Source organism: Lepus europaeus, chromosome 9 (assembly GCF_033115175.1).
Source record: "Lepus europaeus isolate LE1 chromosome 9, mLepTim1.pri, whole genome shotgun sequence".
Taxonomy (NCBI): Eukaryota; Metazoa; Chordata; class Mammalia; order Lagomorpha; family Leporidae; genus Lepus; species Lepus europaeus.
Window position 1 is genome coordinate 35,862,965 of NC_084835.1, and position 12,737 is coordinate 35,875,701.

Consider the following 12,737-nt stretch of genomic DNA (forward strand, 5'->3'; position numbering starts at 1 on the left):
AGGGGTTAAGTGACATATTTGCCTAAAACTGGGATTGGCAAAAGTTTGCTATAAAGGGCCAGACTCACTGTAGCCTGTGAGGCCTCAGTCCCAACTGCTCAGTCCTGTTGTTTTAGCACAAAAGCAGTTACAGATGATATTTAATTGAATAAACTTGGCTACAACTTTATTTCCAACAGCAGGCAGTGGGTGGGACTCGCTTCCAGGACCATAGTTTGCTGACATCTGTCACACTCTATCAGCCAGGGGACTGTGATTGGAGCTGTGACAATATGACTTTGAAGATCAGTTAAAAGCAAATTCTGATCCAGAAAAAGACCAAGACTGGAAGGTTAATACTGCCATGATTTTTTAAGAAAAAAATTATTTTTTCTTTTTTTGATTTTGTTCTTCCCTCCAAATTGCAGTCCACTTTTTAATCATTTCAGAAAACCAAATCAAAGCCCTCCTTCAAGTAAGCATCTTCTGGTCTATTCTAAGTAGGTACTGAGGCAGGTGGGAGCTGAGTGGTGTGAGGACGGATGGGTTACAGGAACAGGAGAGGACTGGAGGGGCCAAGAACCTCTGACCTGCTTGAGCTCCAAGGCCCCCACAGCCTGGATTTCCTCCGGGCCACCCAGCAGCCCGGCTGCACCTGCAGCTTCAGGTATTGCCAGGCTGAGGTGGAGCTCAGAAGGACAGAAACAGAGTCCTGAGGTGGCAGCTATTTGGGATGGGCCAGGGAAGTCGTCTTACAGGGGTCACACTGGGCAGACATCTCAAGACTGAGAGGCTGCCGGGCAGAGAGTGAGAGAAGAACTCTGTAGTCAACAGGGAGGGCAGGGGCAGAGGCCTGGCTGCAGCAAACTGCTCCAAGTAGGAGGCACTTTACGAGGTTCACCAAGGGGCCGACTTCAAGCCCAGTGCTTCAGACACTCTCGCCCAATCCCTGACTCTGGCGCCTGCCTCCAGCTTCCTGCCAGTCAGATCTTGAGAGGCAGCATTGGCCCAAGGCATTGTGCTCTTGCTACCCACTTGGGAGACCTGGATTGAGTTCTTGGGCTATTGCAAGCATTTGTGAGTAAAGCAATGAATGGAAGTTCTCTATCTCTCTCTCTCCCTCTCCCTCTCCCCTCCCCCTCCCTCTCTCCCTATATAACTCTGACTTTCAAATAAATAAATCTTTTTTAAAAACGTTCATAGAAAACAGAATTAATTAAGAGATAGGTTTATTTTGGTACAAAACAAATTTGAAATGCAGGCATAATTTTTTCATAATATACATTTCCCTGAACTTGTTGAAGACTCCTCATAGGCATATATTCAAAAGTTTTTGCACCAAAATATATTATTTAATTCCATCTTCCATGAATTTTTAAAAAAATATTTATTTATTTGAAAAGAGTTGCAGAGAGAAAGAAGAGACAGAGAGAGAGGTCTTCTATCTGCTGGTTCACTTCCCACGTAGCCGCAATGGCCAGGGTTGGGCCAGGCCGAAACCACGAGCTTCAACCAGGTCTCCCACGTGGGTACTGGGAGCCTGAATTCTTGGGCCATTTTCTGCTTCTTTCCCAGGCACATTAGCAGGGAGCTGGATCAGAAGTGGAGCAGCCAGAAATCGAACTGGAGCTCATGTGGGATGCCCCAGGCATCTAACCGCAGGAAGCATCTAACCCTCTTGTGCCACCCTGTTGGCCCCTTCCGTGGACTTCTAAGCACCCTCGCATACCGAGGTGGCTGTGTCCTAGTCTCACTGCCTGTTCACATTCCACTACAGGATATCCATCTGCGTTGTCTAGTAAGGAGTCAGCGGATCCCAGGTTATTCCCAGTGGCAGTTGATGTAAAATCAGCCTCTTCTTGGCCAATTGTTACCTATTTCTGCCCCCTCCTCACCAGTGTTTTCAACTGAACTGCTAGAAGAATTGACAGCACCTCTGCACTGTTGCTAAAGAAGTAGACTGCATGCTCTGTGAAGAAATTATGTTATTTTCTCAAAAGAGAGAAAGTTGGCCAGTGAGGCAATGATTGCCGGGAACAAGCAGTCTTGTTTTTCGCGTGGTTCTGCAAAAATTGGCCTGTTCTGCCAGTCAAGGCCTGCTGGGAAAAGTTTCTTCTTTTCTCATTGCAACCTCACTGTATCCTCTGTTCAGCTCAGGTGCATTTTAAATACAAAGGCGGACTGTTGAGTTGGCATTAATCTGTGTCTCCTCCGTGAGACAGGGCTGAACTTTCTTTAGACTCCTCTTGCCTTGAAAGGAGTCCCGATCATTAGTGGCTGTAGAGGTGTTTGCTTAATGTATATGTATTCGCCACCTTCCCCCCAAACACTGCTTAACTAAGACGCTTAAATCAGATACTCTGGCCATTTTAAGGGTAGATACCTTAAAGCAGTTTGCACTGCTTTGTGCCTGGATAAAGTGTAATGTTTAAGGAGTTAACAGGTTTGTTTTAAGGAATAGTGACAGGGAGCGTAAGGCCCTCTTACAGGAGCAAACCCTACAGGCAAGCATGGTTGGCATAGGGACTAGCCTCTGAGGTATTGCTTAGAAGAGGGAATTGATACTTAATCAATCTCTAGAGAGCACGTTATGGGAGCAATCATTCAGCGCTTCAAAGGAAGTAGAGTGGAAATACTCCCTGTTAGAAAGGTGTTGGCCGTCCCGTCATTTGGGGAAAACTTGCACGCTGTGAATCTGAAACCGCAGCGTCTCAGGCCACTGTGTTACGCCCTGCATCTTGCCTAGGGACATCCTTGATCATGAAGGCCTCTTGCTCTCAGTGCTGCAGTGGGCTACAATGGATTGTTTTCCTGTGTTTGTTTCAACCTAAGAGCTGCTGTAAACTCTTCGTCCCAGAATTCATCAGTGATGTTTAACTTATTTGGGGTCTGCTTATTATTATTATTATTATTATTTATTTTTTATTTTTTTTATTTTTGACAGGCAGAGTGGACAGTGAGAGAGAGAGACAGAGAGAAAGGTCTTCCTTTTGCCGTTGGTTCACCCTCCAATGGCCGCCGCGGTAGCGTGCTGCGGCCGGCGCACCACGCTGTTCCGATGGCAGGAGCCAGGTGCTTCTCCTGGTCTCCCATGGGGTGCAGGGCCCAAGCACTTGGGCCATCCTCCACTGCACTCCCTGGCCACAGCAGAGAGCTGGCCTGGAAGAGGGGCAACTGGGACAGGATCGGTGCCCCGACCGGGACTAGAACCCGGTGTGCCGGCGCCGCAAGGCAGAGGATTAGCCTGTTGAGCCACGGCGCCGGCCTATTATTATTATTTTTAATCAAGTTTTCCTGCATGGAGTTTTCCTTCCCGGCAAACTCTAGAGCCTGTGGTACAACATAGCTGAGCTCGGTCAGGGACAAGAGCTGCTTCAGAGGGCTGGAAATGGCCATTTGATGCTGGTGCCGTCTAGGGAGGGTAGGGATGTGTGAATGTTTTCCCGAGCCTGACCGAGCCTGACCGTCAGCTCTGTGAGGGGTGAGCACTGTGCTCTGACCAGTTGCATATCCCATTCTGCCATCTGTTTTGAAATGGCACAGGATCCAGCCCCTATTGCTGTGTAACAACTTCCTGCAAACTTAGCTTTAAACGGCACCGACTGATGAGCTTGAAACCACATGCACTGGGCCTCTCACAGTGTCTCTGCACCCTCTGGTTCGAGGCATCTCACAGGCTTGGGAAGGCCTGCAGCCTCACCTGAAAGCTCAGCGGGGGAGCCATCTATTTCTCAGCTCTCAGGCTGTTGGCAGAAACCAGTCCCTTGGGGGCTTTGTGGAGTTCAGAGGCCACCTTCAGTTCCTTGTCACGTGGGCTTCTCTGACCGGACCACTTACTTCTCCAAAGCATGCAAGTCCAGTAGGCAGTAGTGATATCTGCTAGGAAGATGGAGGTTAGAATCTTTTATAGCAAAATCATGGACGTGACATCCCTCTGCCTTTGCCTCGTTCTACCGGATAAAAGAAGTGCACTCCGTCCAGCCCACCCTCGAGTGGAAGAAATTACAAAGGAATGAGTGAGTTTAAAGAGCTGGGTGCTTATAATTTGGACTAGGGGCACCCTGCCATTTCCCCTTGTCACCTCTTTATACCATGAATAGATGAGTCAGGTCATCTCAACGTTTTATGTATGACACCTATAGGGTATTTACCCAAGTCTTCCCCATGCCTAATAATACAAACTGATGTCCTTACCTGCTCCTAAGGAGGCATTTTTCCAACAGAAGGATCAATCCGGCAACCCCTTTGATCCAATAAGCCTGTCTCTTCTCTTTCTCTTGCCGCATACATGGTGGGGATTTGAAGCTGTCCCCACACAGCGCTTTCTGGTTTCTGAGTCTTTTGTATGTGGAGTGCCCCGAGCAGCTTTTTGCTTGGAGGGAATGAAAAAGCAAGGGTGAAAGTTCACATCTAATGTGTTTTGGTTGAAGTCCCTTGCTCTGTGTGGACACAGTCAACTCTGCTTTCTCCCCTAAGCCTTTGATATTGTTGGGGCTTTGGAGAGCATGGTCAGATTATTAACAAGGCAAAGTTGGAGCTGTCCAGGACTGCAACACCGACTCCCAGCATATCTCTCAGCCACATATAAGCTTCTCTTGCCTGGGGCTCCCCCAGATTTCAGACTTTATTCCTTCCCTTGTTTAAAAAATTCCAAGGTTGTGACAATACTGAAGACTGCCCCGGGGTGGGACAGGCGGTACTGTCCAACTTGACCTTCTCTGCAGACTTCCCTACCACCTTCTTGGCTTGGAAACACAGTGCATTAAAAAGACAAAGAGACACAATTCACAGTGTGGCCCCCAGGGAGGGACCATTTGCCAGGTGCCCCAGGCTGCCTGCTCTCTCCCCTTCTTTGTTTGAAATAGGCTGCTAGGAGGAGTCCAAAGCCAGAGGAAGTGGACCTGTGTGCCTAGCCCATGCCAGTTTGATTCTCATGAAGTGAGAAATTGCCTCCATGGACAACGAGCCAGCCTGCTGCTGGCAAAATCTGCAGTGGTACAGATTTGCTACCAGCCTTTCTGTTGCCCTGTGGGATTGCTTTTTCCAGTCACAGCCTCCTCCAAGCCAATTGTGAGGATTGGATGGCAAATATTCTTGTGGACCGGAGAGATGGAACCAGGGCACGGACAACAGTCAATTCTAGTAGACCGAGAGCTCCACATTCGTTTCCTCCCTTGGCCTTCCGTGGCTACGAATCTCAATTCTCTGGAGATGAGTAACTGTGAACTGACCAGCTTCCGCTCGTAGTGTGAATTAGCAGTAAGTAAGCCATGTCGATTCTGAAGCTCTGTCTAAAGCAGAGAGGGTGAATCCCATTAGCATTTATAATTGTGTTTCCTTTCATATTAATCCCTTCCCGTGACTGAGGAGTTAGGGGTTCTCTCGTCTGCCCCTGGAAGCCAGTCCCAGGAGTCTGTCCCTGGCGAGTGCTGGCAAATGACTGATGACGCGGGGCTACGGCCTTGCCCTCCGATGGGGGCCCTGTGAGCAGCCTCTGTTTTGCATGTCTGTTAGCTGAGGCTCCATGTGTGATTCTGGAAGTTGAGAAGCTGAATTTAAAGCCAGGCTCCTGACCAGGATTCTGCACTTGATGTTGACTGATGATGGGGAGAATAAAAGCCTTCCTTTCACAGAAAGTCCTCCAGCTTTGCTAAATTCCTTTTTTCTTGCCATGCCTCATTCTGAACTGTGTCTCTTTTTCTGCCTGACTCTTTGCCTTGGCAGCTTGGGGCGCTAAATGCACTAGCATCCTGATTCTACTTTGTTTAGTCCGATTGCTATGGTGGCCAACAGACGAGAATAGAAAAGGATGTTGGGGGGCTGACGCTCTGGCGCAGCGGGTTAACACCCTGGCCTGAAGTGCCGGCATCCCATATGGGCACCGATTCGAGACCTGGCTGCTCCACTTCTGGTCTAGCTCTCTTCTGTGGCCTGGGAAAGCAGTAGAAGATGGCCCAAGTCCTTGGGCACCTGCACCTGCGTGGGAGAGCCAGAGGAAGCTCCTGACTCCTGGCTTCTGATGGGTGCAGTTCCGGCCATTACGGCCCATTGGGGAGTGAACCATCGGATGGAAGACCTCTCTCTCTCTGCCTCTCCTCTCTGTGTATAACTCTTTCAGATAAATAAACAAATCTTAAAAAAAGGAAAAGGATGTTGGGATATCAAAAAGGAAAAGAGAAATTTCTATCTCAGAAACCAGGAGTGTAGGCTCTAGAAGAAACAAAGTGCTACTTGTGAGTGCTAGAAAGAAAACTCTGGACAGAGAGGATGTCTTACATACAGCACAGCAGTTAGCAGTTTCATGCCGGAATCATTGTCTTGGACATAGATACATTCCCTACATTATTGACAGGTGTTCATCTTGTTAGCAGAGGAAGTTTGTCAGTGTTCTGTCTCCAGGTAAGGATGAACTGAAAGGCAAGGGTGCGCAAATAGCCAGCTTACGAATGGTTTATGCCAGGAACTTCTCGTCAGCAACTGGAACCAAATTCTGGTGAATGGTGACCTAGGATGCTGAAGTTGGAATGAAGCAAGCTGCAGCATTCTTGCTCTGTGGCTCTTTAAGGGAGAGCTGTGAAAGAAGAAGAGAGTCAGACCTCATGAGAAAGTGCTTGCCTGGATCCTGATCAGACACTCGAGCTGCTGATGCCCAGTCACCTGCTGACCATGGAAGTGGATGGGTCCTCATCTCCACCATTAGGATGCCTATGCAGAGTCCCTGGTCCCGCTGTTCGTCACTTTCCCCTGCAGCCATGGTTAACAGTGTAACCACTCACCCTCTGCAGCCGTAAATCCTTTTTCCCAGCAGAGGATATTGGCTGAGTGTGACGTTTATGGAACTAAAGGAGCAGCTGGCGATGTCGGATTCAAGGCAAGTAGGTTATCTTGGCCATCCTATGTAGCAGATGGCCAGGACTTGATAGACTGAAAATTATTAGGATCCAAGACAAGGGCCAAATGGCACAGGGGGCAGGAGAGGGGACTGCCAGCACGTACAGTCATATGGGGCCTCCCTGACTCCATTTCATTTTGCTTCAAGCAGAAGTAAGTGGCCCTCCTGGCAAGCCTGGATAACAAACACATCTCTGGAGATGATTGACAACTTGATACTAATTTGATGATTCCTTACTCTTGATGGTGGGCCCATATTTCAGAAGAAAACATTACGAAGGGTAGATTTCATCAGCATTCATATGAACTTGGCCTTTAGTCTGAAGCCACGAGTCAGGGTTTCCTGTGTTGCCAGTGTCTCTGTGTACTTTGGTTACGTCTAAAACAACGGAGAAGCTTTAATTCAGAGGCCTCCGATGTGTCTGGGTGCCCTCCTTTTGAAGATGACTAATGCCATGGAAGCCGCTCTGAAATGAAAGTGCCAGGAGCTAAGTTTTGCGATGAGAGTGCCGACTCTGCAGCGAAAGGGGTGTCTGTTTCTTCTAGTCCATTTTAAGCTCATTTGTACAATTGCTGCCTTCTCCATATTACTGCGTAACTCCTTTGATCTTAAAGTGGAAGGAAGCAGATTTCAAGTGCCAGGAAAACTCCTCATGTGGCTTTAAAAAGAGCAGCGTATTACAAAATTGAGCAGATGTCAAATAAAACATATATTTGGATCTTTTGAAATTTGAACTCAAAGAAGTATGACTTTGAGAGCCATACACATGAAGAAGCTCATGGCTAGAAAAGCGGTTCTTGGACATTCACTTAGAGGTTTTAGGTGTAGGTCAACTTCTTGCCCAATATTACCCATCCCTAACAGATTCTGCATTTGTATTTGGTATTACATTCTAAGCTTGACACTTTTAATCCTCATAGCAACATTAGGAGATTTTTATCCCCATTTCACACACAAAGAACTCAAACCCTTAAAAGGTTGAGAATTCTATTTTTCTCCTTCCCTTGGCCTCCTCTGCCTTGGAATGGGAACAGAGCAAGAACATGGGTTGGTAAAACACCATTCTTTGCTGTTGTCATGTTTACAATTTACCCAAATGGCTTAGCTTATATCAAGGATTTTTTTAAGTGGCAAATTTTTGAAACAGCGAATGGAAGGGATTATTTCAGTATGGGTTGAGCCTTGCTATTTTGAATCTCCACCCTGAGTTTTGGAACTAAAGCTTAGACCGGAAAATGAGCTCAGTGTTATTAGTAAGTTATTTGGGCCAGCCAATGATTGCTGTTTTCCTCTCTGTGTCTCTGCATCCACATTGTCAACCCCGATCACATAAGCCAGCGGGGGGTGGGGAAGCTTTGGGGCCTGGTGAACAGTGGAGAAGACACCTGTCCATTGATGATGTGGCTTAAAATCTGGGGTCAGGCTCTTGGGCTCAGGTGAGGCCTGGTCTGAGACACAAACCCAGAGATGCTGTGATCACAACTGATCAGAAATTGCACCTGGCTTTGCCTGCTGACTTTGTTTTACATGGCCTACAAATATTGTTGGTGGGTGTCACTTGTGGAGGATTTGGAGAATGCTCTTGGGACCTTGACATCATCAGCCAAAACTAAGTGTGTTAAAGGTTTCCCCTGCAAACAGCTTCTCTCATTTGGGATGGAAGAGCAGAGAACAGGCTTTCCCCCTTATCCACAGAGGATACATTCCAGCAGTCTCAGTGGGTGCCTGAAACCTGGGATACCACTGAACTCTATACACCGGGTGTTGCAAAAAGTCATGAGAAAAAGGAGTAAGGTTGTTTTGGTACAAAATATTTGCTATCATGCATTCATGGGGTCTTTCAAAAGTTCTTAGAAAATGGTTATCATGAAAAAAACTAGATATGGATTTCAAAATTGAAAATACCAAAGCAAATAGCCTTTTATTAAAAAATATTTACTTATTTGAAAGGTAAGCTTACAGAGAGAGAGAGAGGAGAAACAGAGACAGAGAGGGGATGGAGTGGGGGGGAGGGAAGGAGAAAGAGAAAGAGACAAAGAAAGAGAGATCTTCCATCTACTAGTTCACTCCTGAAATGGCCACAATGGCCAGGACTGGGCCAGGGCAAAACCAACAGCTTGGAGCTTCATCCAGGTCTCCCACTGGGTGGCAAGGCCTCAGGTACGTGGGCCATGGTCCACTGCTTTCTCAAACACATTACCAGAGAGCCAAATGGGAAGTGGAGCAGATGGGACTCAAACTGGTACTCATATGGGATGCAGGCAGTGTAGGCAGTGGCTTAACCCCACTATGCCACAGTGCCAGCTCCAGAAATTTCTCTTTAATTCTATTTTTCATGAAATTTTTGAAGTACCTTGATATTCTGTGGTTTTTTATAGATATGATAAAGTTAAGTTGATCAGTTCATCACAGAAATAGATGAACAATAGCAATGTAGTAGAACAATGTGCTGTAACAGAATTGCCAGCATCACTACTCTTCCACCGTGGGCCCATTATTCAGTACAGTAAGAGCTACTTGAAGCAAGCACTGTGATGCTGAGGCAGTTGATTTGAAAATAGAGATGGCTATAAATGACTAAGGGCTGGTAGTATATGCAGTGTAGACACAGTGAGCAAAGGATTAATTCACTTTCCAGGAAGGCCAGGATGGGACAGTCCAAGATTTCATCACACTACTCAGTCTGGGGTGCAATTTAAAACTTACAAGTGGTTTGTTTCTGGGTTTTCTATGTAATATTGTCAGACTGTCACTGACCACAAGTGACTGAAACCTCAGAAAGCAAAACTGTAGATAAGAGGGCTGCATGGCTGGGAAACGTTGTCATTGGGAAGAGCCACAGGAGCTGATTGGGAGGACAGCAAATGCTGGGTCTTGTGATGTGGAATCTCACTGGGAAACCATTAAGACAAACCATAAGCAAAGTATATTGGTGAAGGAAACAATTACTGTGAGCGCCTATCCCCCATCTTCCATCTCTACACTCATAGCCACTAAATTGTGGTCGAATGATGTTCAATTATTAAAACGGAAGGCATCTTACTATTGTATGATTCTGTGGGTTGGCCGGTCAGTTCTGGTTGGGTACAGTTTAGATGCTCCCTGTGTACTGCAGGTGGTTCACCTGAGGCCTGTTGGACTCAGATAGACTCACATGGCTGTGCAGTATTGGCAGTAACTAAAAAGACCTCCTTTGCCTCTGCCTGTGCTGGCTGTGTGTGGTCTCTCATCTTCAAGAAGGCTAATTTGGGATTCTCCACTTGGTAGATTCAAGATTCCAATGTTAAGTCTGTCTGCATCACGTCCACTAATTTCCCAGTAACCAAAGCAAGTTATGTGGACAAGCGCAGTATTGATGGACAGAGGCATTAGTATATCCGCTTGGTTGAAAAGCAGAAAAATCTGAAGTCCAAAGGTGCATGAGACAAGGATGAGAGGATTGGGTGGCTATTTGGCCGTCTCCTAGAGATCCTAGGGTAACTATAGGTGGTTTGCCTGGTACAAGCATCACCACACTAAGAGAGATTTTGCTTACAACTTCAACTCAATGTGAGGTATTTCTCTGGACTCTTATTTTATTCTGCTCTGAGCTTTCGACACTCTTACCAGTTAGGTTCTCTTATCTTGCATTCTTGAGTTGTGATTCTATTTTTGGCCACAGTGCAAACAGGATTTTAATCTGGTGTGTGCTGTGGATGTTTGCCTTCAGGAATGTTGCATGCTTCAAACAGTGTGTGAGACCCCTGGCTCGAGTGTCCTCTTAGGCAATTTGGAGGTGCATTCATGCCACTCCCATAATTCCACCTCTGTGATCCGGTACAACTGGGTCTCCATTGAGTGATCCTTTTTTTCATCCTTCCCAGTGTTTATGATGTATGGAACTCTACATCCTTCTGCTAGTCTATAAACATGACACTGTATATGACGGTACCTGTGTTCCAAATTTAAACTTAACTTGGGACCTCAGATGAGAAGATGCAATGCCTGTTAACTCCTAGAACTTCTAATCAGGCCTTTTCAGCCTCAACTTCTACACCACTGACAACTCAGGCAGATAATGCTTTCAGCGGGGGTTGGGGTTAGAGGGGTGGGGTGTCTTTTGAGGATGCTTAGCAGCTACCATAGCCTCTTTCTAGTAGTCCTTCCCCCTTTTCTTACCCAGAAACCCTAGGTGTGACAGGCAACAATGTCGCCAGATATAGTCACTGTTAGCCTGGGAGAACACAGTCATGTTCACTTTAGAACCACTGCTCTCACCAGGAGATGCTGGGGCAGAGGAGGAGAGCAGTATGTCAAGTCTGGGTTATTATTATCAGAAAGAGCAGCAAACCAGGAGCCCCACAGGGGGCATTTGCAAAGGTGGGAAGGAGCATGGAAGATGTTCTGACTCCTTAAAATTCCATCTTAGGGTAGCTTCTGCATTAACTTGGAAACATCAAGTTGGGTGTTGCTACACACTGAGAGGTTCGTCAATATGTCAACTTCATTATGTTAGAAGTGGATTAAATGTAAATGCTATCCCTGAGAAAGAAGAAAGGCAGAGCTATGCTGATCATAGATCATGAATTTTGAAAAAACCTTTAATTTTTGGAAATTTTAAACGAACACAAAAGTAAAGAAAATGATAACATGACCCCTCTCTATACTCATCACCCAAGGTCATATGTGATTGATTCAAGGCTGCTCTTGCTGCATCTGTACCCCACTCACGCCCCCTGCTGTCCTCTTTTGGACAATTATGCCGCACACTTCTAGATATCATTTCCTCTAAAAGAAAGAGTCTTAAAACAGTAATTTTAGTATGCTCATGGGATTTTAATCTTCTTGAAAAGGCAGGCATGGGAATTTCTGCTCAGTGGCATTAGAAAATTATGGGATGAATTCAAAGAGGCTTGACTTTGGTGGGGGTGAGGGAAGGGTTAAAAAGTCCGGGAGGAAATGAGGGCGGGAGACCCTCTCTGAGCCGCTCTTGCCTTCCTCTTTTGCTTTGAGTAATTCTTAGAAATGCTGCTTAAAGTGTGTGTGATTTCTCACAGGGGATTGGGAACCTTCTCAATTGTACAGGCTGGCAGGGAACTGATACATTTTCTAAAAAGAAGAGAAAAACACAGTAACCAGAGGGTGCTGAAAGATGCAGTTAGTGATGGATTACCCTCTGATGACTTTCCATGACTTCTTAGCCCATCAGGACCGACTCTTAATAAAACAAAGCAAGTGGAAAGTCTTGTGGTTGCTTTTTAGGGTTTTGCTAGGACTGTGGTATTTTGTTCCTGTTATAATGTATTCTGAGAAGTTTCTTTCTTTTGATTTAGACTTCCTCACTTGATTTTATTATGTCATAAATCTCCTGCATTTGGTGAGAGCCGTAGTTATAAGTGAGACCTGAGCAGCTTGCTAGATAACATCTATTTTTCGCCCCTCATCTTTAGAAGATTAAACAGAGGCTGTTGTGTCTGATGCCAGGATAGATTTAACCAATCATGTTTCCTTTACATGTAGGTCAGTCCAAGGGACAATTCCGCACTGGATCCTATTATCCACGGGTTGAAGGGCGTCGTACATCATGGTAAGTAAGCCACATTTACTTCCTGTTGCTGAGATGTGATGGGCTCAGATCTCCACCTAAAGGAATCAGGTTATCTTGCAGAGGACAGAGGGTGACACCCATTGCTCATCCACTGATGAGCAAGGGCGTTTGAGCCATTATTTGATGGGTAAAGAGCAGGCCTATTTGTTACCTGCAAATGGGACTGGGTTAACAGTAAGCAATTTATTTCTTTTCAGGTACCTCTCTCAATGCATAGGTTATCAATCAGGATGCCCTAAGATGTAGTATTTCTAGGTGATGAACCTACCATTTGTCTCA

At 46.1% G+C, this 12,737-nt stretch overlaps 1 protein-coding gene across 3 annotated transcripts in view; it reads left to right on the plus strand.

Moving 5' to 3' along the window:
• PTPRG (protein tyrosine phosphatase receptor type G) overlaps nucleotides 1–12,737 on the plus strand; it is a 777,325-nt gene that overhangs the window by 588,788 nt on the left and 175,800 nt on the right. For all 3 annotated transcript variants that reach the window (XM_062201187.1, XM_062201189.1, XM_062201188.1), the window contains exon 6: nucleotides 12,371–12,437. In XM_062201187.1, the coding sequence (XP_062057171.1) occupies nucleotides 12,371–12,437 (67 nt within the window). The remainder of the gene's footprint in view (nucleotides 1–12,370; nucleotides 12,438–12,737) is intronic.